The sequence below is a fragment of the Eptatretus burgeri genome, chromosome 6 (genome assembly GCF_056783735.1).
Source record: "Eptatretus burgeri isolate ZD-2024b chromosome 6, Ebu_testis_v1, whole genome shotgun sequence".
Classification (NCBI taxonomy): Eukaryota; Metazoa; Chordata; class Myxini; order Myxiniformes; family Myxinidae; genus Eptatretus; species Eptatretus burgeri.
Window position 1 is genome coordinate 14,141,062 of NC_140966.1, and position 13,805 is coordinate 14,154,866.

General features: G+C 43.4%; 1 protein-coding gene across 16 annotated transcripts in view; it reads left to right on the forward strand.

The window, feature by feature from the left end:
- CCDC73 (coiled-coil domain containing 73) overlaps positions 1 to 13,805 on the forward strand; it is a 142,853-nt gene that overhangs the window by 121,181 nt on the left and 7,867 nt on the right. For 8 of the 16 annotated variants that reach the window (XM_085884125.1, XM_085884119.1, XM_085884120.1 and 5 more), the window contains 2 exons: positions 1 to 152; positions 2,068 to 2,322. In XM_085884125.1, coding sequence (XP_085740251.1) covers positions 1 to 152; positions 2,068 to 2,322 — 407 coding nt within the window. Of the gene's footprint in view, positions 235 to 2,048; positions 2,323 to 6,352; positions 6,430 to 13,805 lie in introns of those variants that run through there. The other 8 variants (XM_085884124.1, XM_085884130.1, XM_085884133.1 and 5 more) reach the window with 8 other exon arrangements.

Consider the following 13,805-nt stretch of genomic DNA (forward strand, 5'->3'; position numbering starts at 1 on the left):
AGTTTGAATGGGTTGCAGGTCCTTCTGAAGACAAGATGGCAACACTCTTTCCCGACAATGCGATGGCATTAGGCAAACGGAAGAGAGATTACAGTGAGGAATGGAATGCAATCGCCGAGGTTTTTGACACGCAGTGTTCTGCTTTCTCACATGTATGTAGGTGTGCCTCACTCAGATGGGAATGGTGTAACACAGGCGTTAAAAAAAAAAAATCCTGACATTCACTTGGCAGAGGTACTTGGGTCATTACCAGGTCCACTGCTCACTAATTCATACCTTTTACCAGACTTTTCACCTGCCCACTCACATATACATTGTTGTGGTTAATTACGTATAAGCTCACACCGAATACATATAGGATTGAGTACTGGGTTTGTCTTTATTGTGCTATTCTGGTGACAGTGATTGTATGTTGGTGACAGAATACAGTTTTCCACTATTTTACCAAGGTGTATGAATCTTGGCTTTACTGCCAAGGTATGCAAAACTGATCAACAGTGTTCACTCCTTCGCCTTCTCCATTATCCACTCAGAAATTCCATCCACAAAAGTTTGTCTTGTACTGTATTATAAAGTTTCAGTGAGGAATGAGAAATATTTCATTTTATCACAGTTGAATCAAGGGTTACCATATCTACTGTGATGTAACAACAAAGGCTTATTTACAGAAGCAAATTTTAAAGCCTGAAAAGTGAGACCATTAAAAAGATTTCTTCTGTTCACCAAAAGTGGCTGCAATGGAACAAAATCTCAAATGATAGATTTTTGTCATGAATCGGGGATTACACATAACCTGAAGTCCTGTTGACCTTCCTTATTATGTGTTATCGTCCGTTGGTCTGAACCAACTTGCCATGCCGCACAGCATGAAATGCCAAATAGATTTTTACCTCCTTGTGGTCAGGTAACAAATTTTACTTAATAAAAGTATTGTTATTTAAAACTTTTAATGCATACAGTTCACAAGTCAACGGGTTTCCATAATTGCAAGTACCAGCATATACACTTTTATTCGAAACTCCGAACATAAATTCACAAGTATTCACATCACAATTGATTAGCTGTTCACTTATTGAGTATGCGCCTTGTGACATTCACATATGACGTGTATATTCTCGTGTTCACATATTATGTATGCAATTTACCGTATCAAAGTTTAGAGCAACCATTAACAAAGGAGCTGGCTTGTAAAGATTACTGCAGCACAACTTGCAATTACCTTGAGCCTAGGCTTTGACATGTAGTCTCTATGCAGAATGTAATGTTTACACATTGAACTCACAAGATGCCATTTCAGACACACAAAGGGAGCCTTCTCCCAGGCCTTCCTTTCCTTTCCTTTGCCATGGGCTTTGAAGAAGTTGCTTTGTGATTCTCTTTATGACTATGTGGAGAACTGCATTGTCATTGACAAAGAGAAACATCAGTTGCACATAAAGGAGAATTCCCGATAGTGTGTGCCAAGTTGAGGTATTAGTCTGGTGTTGGCTTAATGGTTAGGGTAGCGGCTTGGGGTCCTAGGGTCCTGAGTTCAAGCCCCGTTGGGCCGCTGAATTAATACACCAGGAGGTTGACTCAGCCTGTCATCCTTCCGAGGTCAGCAAAATGAGTACCAGTGCACTGGTAAGGGAGACACTGCATCAGCGGCATAGCTGCGTCCCAACCAATTATGTAACCAGCAGCCACAGGCTGCACGAGAGAGAGAGAGAGAGAGAGAGAGAGAGAGAGAGAGAGAGAGAGAGAGAGAGAGAGAGAGAGAGAGAGAGAGAGAGAGAGATAGAGAGAGAGAGAGAGAGAGAGAGAGAGAGAGAGATAGAGATAGAGATAGAGATAGAGATAGAGATAGAGATAGAGATAGAGATAGAGATAGAGATAGAGATAGAGATAGAGATAGAGATAGAGATAGAGATAGAGATTCTTTGGACTTTTGGGGCCCATGTCAGCACAATCGGGCTCATGCGTGGCTGGCATGGGATACCACATCATGAGCATATTTTCAGATGTGATGCCTGGCCAGAGCAGAATAATCCAATTGAATGCCTTATCAGGAACTCTCCCTGCTCTCAGCAAGATGAACATGGCAGACAGGCCCACCTGAGCTCATCTGCACGAGACTGGAGGCTTTGTCATCCATCCCTTGCAGATTACTGCACCTGCTTATATCCTGCAAAGTTTCACTGCTTCAAGACTACTTCCTCTCCCTCCACACTTTGTGGAAGTCCAAAATCCTTTGTTCCTGATCACTTCAATGCAGCAAAGGGAGGGTTTGGAATGTCAAAGGAGAAACGAAGATGTTGTTCGCCCGCGCTCACCAAACGAAAAGTAAGGCTAAACAATCGGTTGCATACTTGCGTATGTAGAATGTACGTGTCTGAATTTTTTTAATTCCCTTTTCTCTGCAACCGCTTGTCAGATTGACATGAAATTTTCACAAAAGATTGAAACTTAGCTCCTGTCACATGGGGAATAAGTGTGAGGTTTTTTTTTTTACGGTGTCATTGGTACCTTTGTTATGATGTCATAATTGCATACGTAGAATGTTACATCTGTTCAGTATGAAAACTTTTGAGGGTCATCTCAAGAATAAATTGGTCAACAACAAAAAAAGATGATGTCATCGGTCACGTAGTTTGGTAGCTATCTAAATATACATCATATATATATATATATATATATATATATATATATATATATATATATATATACACATATACCGGGCGTAGTGGCGTGCGCCCGTAATCCGGCTGCTCGGAGGCTTGGGATGGAAGATCGCTTGAGTACGGGAGCTCTGCGCTGGGCCGTGCTATGAGAGGGTGTAGGGCAGCGCAGAATCATAGCGAAGCCCAATCCTTATACCTGTGTCGTAAGAGGCGACCAGGGTTGCGTCAGGAAGGGCATAGGTCAGGAAACCTATGCCAAATCATTATGCGGATCATAACGGATGATCCACTGTGGCGACCCCTAACGGGAGCAGCCAAAAGAGAACAACATATATATATATATATATATATATATATATATATATATATATATATATATATATATATATATATATATATATATATATATACATATATAATAAACCTTCAAAAATGTTCTCCGATTCAGCTGAACAGATTGAGGAAAAACTTTACAAGTGTGACTGCCTATCCATGAGGAACAAAAGTTCCCCACTTATGACATCAGAGATCACATGTTTTGGCAGACATTGGATTTACCTAAAAACCTTTTTATTAAATCTTCTCCAGAAGGGCTGGACAGATCGAAGGGAAACTTTACACATGCAGTGCCTCTAGAAAGTCTACACCCCCTTTCAAAATTTTCACCTATTGCCTTATAGCCTGGAATTAAATTGGATTAAATCTGACTTTTTCCACCTTATTTACACATCGTAACCCACAACATCGAAGTGAAAAACAAATTCTACAAATTTCAAAAAATCAATTAAAAATACAGAAATAGAATATCTTGGTTGGATAAGTGTCCACCCCCCTGAGTTATACTTGGTGGAAGCACCTTTGCAGCAATTACAGCATGAGTGTTGGGATAGGTCTGCACCAACTTTGCACACCTTGATTGGGCAATATTTGCCCATTCTTCTGTACAAAACTGTTCAAGCTCAGTCAAGTAGCGTGGGGAGCGTTGATGTACAGCAATCTTCAAGTCATGCCACAGATTTTCAATTTGATTTAGGTCAGGAATCTGACTGGGCCACTGAAGGACATTTATCTTTTTGTTCCTTAGCCACTCCAGTGTAGCTTTGGCTGTGTGCTTCGGGACATCATTTTGAAAGTTGAACTTCCGTCCCAATACAATTTCCGCTTTCTTGCAGAGGGCAGCAGGTTTTCCCCAAGGATTTTCTGTATTTTGCTCCATCCATTTCCCCTTCTATCCTGATAAGTGCCCCAGTCCCTGTTGATGAAAAACATCCTCATAACATGATGCTGCCACCACCATGTTTCATAGTATGGAAGGTGGTATTTGGGTGATGTGATGTGTTGGGTTTGTGCCAAACATAACATTTTCCATTTAGGCCAAAAAGTTCCATCTTTGTTTCATCAGACCAGAAAACGTTTTGCCACATTGCTTCAGAATCTCCGGAATGTTTTTTTGCATACCTCAATCAAGTCTCGAGGTGGGATTTTTTGAGTCATGGCTTCCTTCTTGCCACCATAACATACAGGCCAGACTTGTGGAGTGCTTGGGATATTGTTGTCACATGCACCCAGTGACAAGTCTTTGCCATAAATGCCTATACCTCTTTCAAAGTTGCCATTGGCCTCTTGGTGGCCTCTTTGATCAGTCTCCTCCGTGATTGGTCATCCAGTTTGGAGGTATGGCCTGATCTCGCCAGGGTCTTGGTGGTACCATATGCCTTCCACTTCTTAATGATTGTCTTGACTGTGCTCCAAGGGATATTGAAGGCCTTTGAAATATTTTTTTTTATAATTATACCCTGTTCTGTGCCTTTCCACAACTTTATCCTGGAGGTCTTTTGAAAGCTCCTTGGGTCTCATGGTTGAGTCTTTGCTATGAAATGTACTACCCAGCAGAGGAAACCTCCAGTGGCAGCTGATTACTTTCACCACCGAAGGTGAATGAGGTTATGTTTTCACCTCCTTCTGTTTGTCTGTGTGCAGGATATCTCAAAAAGTTGTGGACAGATCCGGATGAAATTGTGTGTACAGGTTGGGTGTGCGACAAGGATGAACTGATTAGATTTTGGTGAAGATCCGGATCCGGATCCGACTACTAGAATTTTTTCAGTGATTCTTCACCATTGAGAGATGGGGCCAAAAAGGATATATAGCATGATATCTTAAAAAGTTGTGCACTGATTTGTATGAAACTTGGTGGACATGTTGGTTGTGTAACATGGAAGAAATTATTCAATTTTGATGAAGATCCGGCTCCGGATCCGGATAATAATTTTTTGAATGATTCTTCACCATGGAGAGATCGGGCCAAAAACTATATATAGCACGATATCTCAGAAAGTTGTGGACGAATTCGGATGAAACTTGGTGGACAGGTTGGGTGTGTGACTACGACAAATTGTTTTGATTTTGGTGAAGATCGGATCCGACTACTACAATTTTTTAAGTGATTCTTCACCATTGAGATCGGGCTCAAAAACGATATATAGCTTGTTATTTCAAAACTATATTGGGCCAGATATGTTCTCGTGGATCAGGCATTACATGGCGGAGGTATGTGCTCCACTGAGTGCCCTTCTAGTTTTATTCTGAAATAATCAGAATCGCTGCAATTTAACACAGGTGGAGGCCAATTAACTTGGTGTGTGATTTTGAAGGTGATTGGTTACACCTGAGCTAATTTACATTTGCTGTTGTATGGGTGTACACTTATCCAACCAAGATAGTCTCGTTTTGTATTTGTAATTAATTTTCTGCAATTTGTAGAATTTGTTTTTCACTTGGAAGTTGTGGGTTAAGATGTGTAAATAAAGGTGGAAAAAGTCTGATTTTATGCAGTTTCGTTCCAGGCTATAAGGCAACAAAAGGTGAAAATTTGAAAGGGGATGTAGACTTTCTATAGGCCCTGCACATTCCCCAAGCTTGGGGATACCACGGTGTTCATGAATAATTGATAGGTCACATGGTTTGGCAGCCATATTGGATTGAAGCAAAATAGTTTTTATAATTCTCTCTTGAACCACTGCATCAATCATTGTGAAACTTCAAAATTATGATCCAGTAGTGATGTGGAATATATGTTTTAAATTTCAACCTGATCAGATGCATTGTCTGACAACCAGAATTATTTAGTTTCTTCATCTGGGTTTTTTTGAATAAGGCTCACTCGGCTGTGCCTGGATGGGTTTTAGGGTAGAGGAGTAGCAGTTGAAACCCGAGTCCTATCCGGGTTCCTCTTGATGACTTCGTCTTTGCTTTTTGCTTGTTAACCCTCATGAAGCGAAAAGTGACGTTCGGCAATCATTTGTGAGTGTACGTATGTATATGTCTGCATTTTGTTAATGGCACACATCAAAAAAGTGTTCAAAGGAAGGAAATTGAAACTTTACCACATGTGACATGACCCTTTGATATAGCGCATATTGAGTGTACATCAAAAAACGTTTGAAATTTGTATCATTGTAATCGCTTCAGCCTTCATCGTGCCCGGCTGGTGAAAAATGTGAAGAAGAAGATGTGCAATTTGTTTTTGTTTTTTTAAATGATCTCCGAGTTGTACTTTAGCGAGCTATTCTAGCGTCTTTATCAGCCTCAGTGGATCTGAAAACACTCGAGATAAAGAATAAAAGCTACTTTGTAAAGGCTTATGAATGTATTCTATAGCAGAAGTATAATTTGTACACATTTACCTCCAGAAGTGTAGATCGATGCATTTGCAAATTTGCCGCCAGAAGAGTTGGCTCACACCAAGTCCTTCTCAAGACTGCGTGGGGTAAGTATTTCATGAATAGCATCAAGTTTCCTTTGTGCTGGTCCTCACCCCCAACCCCTCTCCTTGCAGCTTTGCACATAAGGGATTTACTATATCTGCAGATAGGTGGAGACAAAATCCTGTCCTGTTTGAAAAGTTCCAAAATGACCAGCACAAGAGACTGAAGACATTTTTTATGCAGTTATAAAATCAAGAAATCACATTGCAACAATTATATTGATAAATTAAATGCTTGCAATACTTATTTCCTTACTTGTACAGATGAGTATTAATTTTAAGAAACTTCATTTTTACTACTTCTGAAATCTTTTTCTTTTTTAAATAATTAATAGATAAGTCAGTTTGGCATTTGTATCTGAAAATATGGATCATGATTTGGTATTCCAAGTTCAAACCTCATTTACTTTGATAATTTTGTTCATTATTTCCTAAAATAATTGTAATTAATGTCCATTGTCTGCTAAGGTCATTAAAAAAGTATACTGTTTCTTAAGATCATTCTCCTCGACATGAGGCATGTACAACCTCTACGATGAGCCAGAGAGCATTATGTAAACAAGAAAAAGAGCAATCGGAGATTGCAAACCCTCACCAGGACATGCTTTTTGTGGTGTTTCTGTACTTTTGAGTAGTGTATCTTGTGTGGTATTTGTGTACTATGTGTTACGTAATTAATGAGAATGACTACTTTATAACTGCTGGCAGTGATGACTGGGTACCAAGATGTCCTGCTTTGATGCAACCCCGCTTTGATCGGACACTTGACCCTGACCTATGACATTTGTTGTTATTCATTTGAATTCAGAATAGGATTGAAATAAATTCAATTCCAATCAAATGGAAGACCAAATAGCTACAGTCCTGCATTGGAGTCATCAGAAGGAACCCAAACAAGCAAAAAGCAAAGATGAAGTCAACAGGAGGAACCTGGATAGGATTTGCATGTCAGCTGTTACTTCTCTCCCCTCAAACCCATCCAGTCACAGCCAAGTGAGCCTTATTAAAAAAATAAAGAAATCAAAAGAACCCAGATCAAAAAATTAAATAATTCTGGCTGCCAGACCATGCATCTGATCAGGTTGAAATTTAAAACATGTATTCCCCATAAATGTTAGATCATAATTGTGAAGTTTCACTTCAATCGATGAAGCGGTTCAAGACAAAAATATATTTTTTAATATTTGCTCATTCCAATATGTCTGCCAGATCATGTGACCTATCAATTACTTGTGAACAAGCTGGTATCCCAAAGGCTTTAAGAACGTGCGTGAAGTTTCCCCTTGATATTTCCAGCCGTTCTGGAAAAGCGATATTTTAAAGATTTTAGGGTAAATCCAATATGGCTGCCAAACCATGTGACCAATAACATCACAGGTGTGAACTGTTCCTCAGAGACAGGCAGTCACACCTGCAAAGTTTCACCTCAATTTGTTTAACCGTTTCAGAGATTTTCCAAGGTCGTTCCAAGAGGGTCACAACTGAATTGTCCGTTCCGGTGGGCGACGTGTCGCGATTTGAGTTACGTGGCCGATCGCACGCCGGACGGGCCGAAATTCGTAACAATATATATAGGTCATATATTTTAAAATATAGGTTTAAAATGTATATATATATATATATATATGTATATATATATATGTATATATATATATATATATATATATATATATATATATATATATATATATATATATATATATATATTACGGTTGTGGAAATTCACAGATCACCATGCAGGTTCCCCAAAGATCAGTTATGTCGATAAATGTGTGTCCAGGTTAGATTTCCCCACCGGTGTATAATGGGATTTATTTGTGTGCTGCGCTGTCAATCTTGAGGTAGTATTATTCTTTCCTATCTTTATTTTAAACATCTCCCCAAACAAACACGATGGCATCCTCGACAGCAGCAGAGTGATTTAAAACATGGCCGCGCATGACTTGCAAAACGGATCAGAACGGCGAAAGGGGCGGAGCCAGCCGGGGATGAAGGTTCAAAGGTGAAAGGAAGGAGGGCGCTAATTTCGCGTGGTAAGCCCCGAGCGATCCCTCCCCTCGGGGCTATAAAAAGGCGCGTTTCGACGCCGAGACCCGAGTTGGTCGTTGGAGGCGTGGTTGGAGTTGGTTGTTGGAGGCGTTGTTGGTCGTGGGTGGAGGCATCGTTGGAGTCAGCAGCGAAGTCGCCAGCCGGAGAGAGGTCGCCAGCCAGAGAGAAGTCGCCAGCCAGCTACAGAACGGTCCGGGCGATCGAACTCCGAGTCGGTCGAGCGAAGCTGAGAAGTGAGCGGGCTCTTTAAGAGCATCAACTCGTAAAGAGCAAGGCCCGTTCGCTCCTCTGAAGCGTCGTCGGCCAGGCCCGATCGACCAGGCCGCGCTGCTAGGTCCTGGACCAACCAAGCCGCCGTTACAACAGCTGCCGCTTTGACAACAGAGACATACGGAGGGTCGCTGACAAAAAGACCATCGAGTCGCCTCAAGGGCGACAAAGGTAACCTGCACGGCCTCGTGGAGCTCCTTCGGTCATCCCAGCTCCAAGGAACATTAAAGGCTTAGGGGCCCAGTTCTATCTTTCTTTTCTGGGGTTTTTGCATGAACATCTGTGGCGCCTTATCCGTAAGTAGAATTGTTGTAAGTGCATGTACGTAATACATAGATATCGGCTGTAGGTTTTTGCTCGTGTCTTGTCCCCCATCCCCCCATTCATTGCATATGTGCATTTGAAATAAATGTCCCCATTGTTGAAATGTCACCTGCTCGTTGCATCCTTTCCTGCCATTGACTGCCATAATTGTGTTCGGAATAAATAGCTGGCTGTATAATAGCCGATAAAACGTACATATGGTCCGACGGGGCTTGGCGATATAAAACCGCTCAGCAATCGCAAATGGAACGAGCTGCGTAAAGCGGCTCGTTTTCGTGCAGGCTCCGTTGAGGTGTAAATCCCCGGCATTTCTGTCTGCGCAAATAATTAGGTACATCGACAATTCGGTGATCGACCCTGTAGCGCGTGGACAGAAGAGTTGGCTGATTTATGGTGTGGTTAACAACACCCGCAGCTGGGTTTCGGCGTTGATCCGAAAAGCTGTGACTGGATTGCTCGTTCGGTGGACGCGCGTGGCCGCAATTTAGCTAAAGGCGGTCGCCCGCATGCTGAACGGGCGAAAATCCACGACAATATATATTGTTACGAATCTGGAAACCATGAGCACACAGACATTCAAGTCCTATAGAGCAGTTATCTCGATAAGTACGTGTTTTATAGATAACCCTTTCCCTAGTCTAATGGGTAATTAAATGTGAATGCGCTACGATTGTTATTAGGATATCCCACCAACAACAACAACACAACAACGGCGCCATTCTCACTCCCAACCTGGAACTGGGGCAGTGGCATTCTTCAGGTGCGTGCGTGGGCGGAGTCTAGCGCAGGCATGGCATCTCTCCGTGGCCAATCGGCAGGGAGTAGGCATCTTCCCCGCCCCACCTCCGACTCGAGGCGATCGCCATTAAACACGCGGTCGGAGGTGAGGCGGTGGGCGGAGCTACAAACACCTCCGCCCAGAGGAGTCGGAGCGCCCCGCCTACCGCGCGCCTGTCCAATGGGGGGTGGACAAGGAGTCGCACGATGTTTCCTGTCCAATGGGAAGGCGAGTGAGGTAAAGAGGAGTGGTCGTCGGCATGGGATGGGGCCGATAAGAGGCAGAGTCCGCGACAACTTTGAAGCGCTCTTTTTTCGTCGTCCTGATCCTGGTTCCTCAGCTCTCTCGTCGCCACTCTCCGCCTGGCTCCTTGGTCCACTGCAGCCCTCAAGCGGTCCCTCGTGCTTGGGTTCTGCTGTGCCGGTTCAACGAGGGTACCCGGAGTCCCGGAAAGATGAATACGTCCAGCCTTGCGCTCGCGGCCAGGTAGCCTGCAGCCCTGACTCACAGCCAGACTGTCCTCCTCGGCTGGAGAGCCCATTAAAGACCCACAGGGTCTCATTCTTCTGTCAGTGTGTGTGTTTGTGGTGCCAGTCTGGCAAGTAGAGAATTGTTTAAGTGCCTTCGCTGTATATACTTGCATTGCCTCTTAAGTAGTCGGTTTAAATCTTCCCTTGCGTGCTCCCTAACTTCCCCCATTATCTGTAATAAATATCCCCATTTGTTGAATGTGCTCAGCTCGTTGCGTCGATTCTTCCATTGACTGAGCGTGTCGCGTGTTGTGGGAAATTAGCAGCCATTGCCGGAGTAACGGAATAATCGGGCCGATGGAACTCGGCGATTAAAACCGCTCGGAATCGTTCGCGGAACAAGCTTGGCAAGCAGCTCGTTTCCGTACGAGTTCCGTCGAGGGTGAAATTCCCCGGTAGTTGGACCACGTGGGTATTTAGGTAAATTGAAGTTGGCAATCGACCCTACCCCACGTGGTCTACCCATTGGCGGATTTCGGTCCAAAATAACAAGGAGCCGTCGACCCGGACTTTTCCGTGCCGGCGATCTGAAATTCCGGGCGATCGAGCTGGGCCGACTTGCGGCTCCGTCTGGCGGTCGTGTCGCGGCCGACGTCCCGGCGAAACTATAACAATATTTATATATTTTTATATATATATATATATATATATATATATATATATATACACATATATATACATATATATATATATATACATATATATATATATATATATATATATATATACATAGCCTGGTGTTGGCGTAGTGGTTAGGGTAGCGGCTTGGGATCCAAAAGGTCCTGAGTTCAAGCCCCGTTGGCCGCTTGAATTAATCCACACCAGGAGGTTGACTCAGCCTGTCATCCTTCTGAGGTCGGCGAAGTGAGTACCAGTGTACTGGGCCCGGTGTATGCCCCGGCTAGAATAGGTGTACCATATGCCTGTGTCATAAGAGGCGACCAGGGTTGCGTCAGGAAGGGCATCCGGCGTAAAAAACTAAGCCAAATCACTATGCGGATCATACGGATGATCCGCTGTGGCAACCCCTAACGGAAGCAGCCGACAGAAGAAGATATATATGTATGTATATATATATATATATATATATGTATATATATATATATATATATATATATGTATATATATATATATATATGTATATATATATATATATATATATGTATATATATATATATATATATATATATATATATATATATATATATATATATATTATACGAGGTGGGATGATTGGGCAACTACAGCAGAAGTGGTGAGGGAGATAGCTAGGAAGGTACTTGGTGTGACATCTGGACAGAAGAAGGAAGATAAGGACACTTGGTGGTGGAACGAGGAAGTACAGGAAAGTCTAAGGAAGAAGGGGTTGCTGAAAAAGAAGTGGGATAGTCAGAGAGATGAAGAAAGTAGGCAGGAGTACAAGGAGTGGCGGCACAAGGCGAAGAGAGAGGTTGGCAAAGGCTAAGGCAAAGGCATATGGCGAGTTGTATGAGAAGTTGGATACAAAAGAAGGGGAAAAGGATTTGTACCGATTGGCAAGACAGAGGGACCGAGCTGGGAAGGATGTGCTGCAGGTTAGGGTGAGAAAGGACGCAAATGGGAATGTGCTGACAAGCAAGGAGAGTGTGTTGAGAAGGTGGATGGAGTACTTTGAGGAGCTGATGAATGAAGAAAATGAGAGAGAGAAGGTTGGAAGAGGTGGAGATAGTGAATCAGGAAGTGGGGTGGATCAGTAAGGATGACGTGAGGACTGCTTGAAGGGGATTAATAGTGGAAAGGCGGTTGGCCCAGATGATATACCAGTGGAGGCATGGAAGTGTTTTGGAGGGATGGCAGTGGGGTTTTTTAACCAGATTGTTTCATAAAATCTTGGAAAGTGAGAGGATGCCGGAGGAGTGGAGATTAAGTGTACTGGTTCCGATTTTCAAGAACAAGGGTGATGTGCAGAGCTGTGGTAACTCCAGAGGCATAAAGTTGTTAAGCCACACCATGAAGTTGTGGGAAAGAGGAGTGGAAGCAAGGTTGAGAGGAGAGGTGATGATTTGTGAGCAGAAATATGGGTTTATGCCAGGAAAGAGCACCACTGATGCGATGTTTGCTTTGAGAATGTTGATGGAGAAGTATAGGGAAGGCCAGGAGTTACATTGTGTGTTTGTGGATTTAGAGAAAGCTTATGATAGGGTGCGAAGAGAGGAGTTATGGTATTGCATGAGGAAGTCGGGAGTGGTGGAGAAGTATGTGAGGATCGTGCAGGATATGTATGAGGACAGTGTGACAGCGGTGAGGTGTGCGGTAGGAATGACGGACCGGTTTAAGGTAAAAGTGTGATTGCACCAAGGATCGACTCTGAGCCCTTTCCTGTTTGCAATGGTGATGGACAGGTTGACGGACGAGATCAGACTGGAGTTTCCATGGACTATGATGTTCGCGGATGACATCATGATCTGTCGGGAGAGTAGGGAGCAGGCTGAGGCGAGCCTCGAGAGGTGGAGGTACACACTGGAGAGAAGGGGAATGATAGTCAGTAAGAGTACGACGGAGTACATGTGCGTAAATGAGAGGGAGGGTGGTGGTATGCTGCGATTGCAAGGAGTTGAGGTGGGGAAGGTGGATGGGGTTAAAAACTTGGGATCAACTGTCCAAAGAAATGGAAAGTGTGGTAGAGAAGTGAAAAAGAGAGTGCAGGCAGGATGGAGTGGGTGGAGAAGAGTTGCAGGAGTGATTTGTGACAGAAGGGTAGCTGCAAGAGTGAAGGGGAAAGTATATAAGACGGTAGTGAGACCAGCTATGTTGTATGGTTTGGAGGCGGTGGCGCTGACAAAAAGACAGGAAGCGGGGCTGGAGGTGGCAGACTTAAAGATGCTGCGATTCTCGTTGGGAGTGACGAGGATGGACAGGATAAGGAATGAGTATATTAGAGGGACAGCACAGGTAGGACGGTTTGGAGACAAAGTGAGAGAGGCGAGATTGAGATGGTTTGGACATGTGTACAGGAGGGAAGCGGAGTATATCAGGAGAAGGATGCTGAGGATGGTGCCGCCAGGTAGGAGGAGAAGAGGAAGGCCAAAGAAGAGGTTCATGGACGCAGTGAGGGCGGACATGCGGGTGGTTGGAGTGTCAATGGAAGATTTGGAGGATAGAGCAAAATGGAGACTGATGATCCGCTGTGGTGACCCCTAACTGGAGCAGCCGAAAAAAGAAGAAGATGTATATAATATACGAGGTCCGTCTAAAAAGTAATGGGACTGACTTCACAGAAATTTTATTCCAAAAAATATATTGAAATCACAGCTTGTGCCCTTCAAAATAGTTTCCCTCCAGTCTCACGCACTTGTCCATCCTCTTCTTCCACGCTTCGATGCACCCCCAGAAGGCTTCTTCTGGAATCCTCCGGAGCTCTGTCGTCACGGCCCTTTTGATGGCCTCCA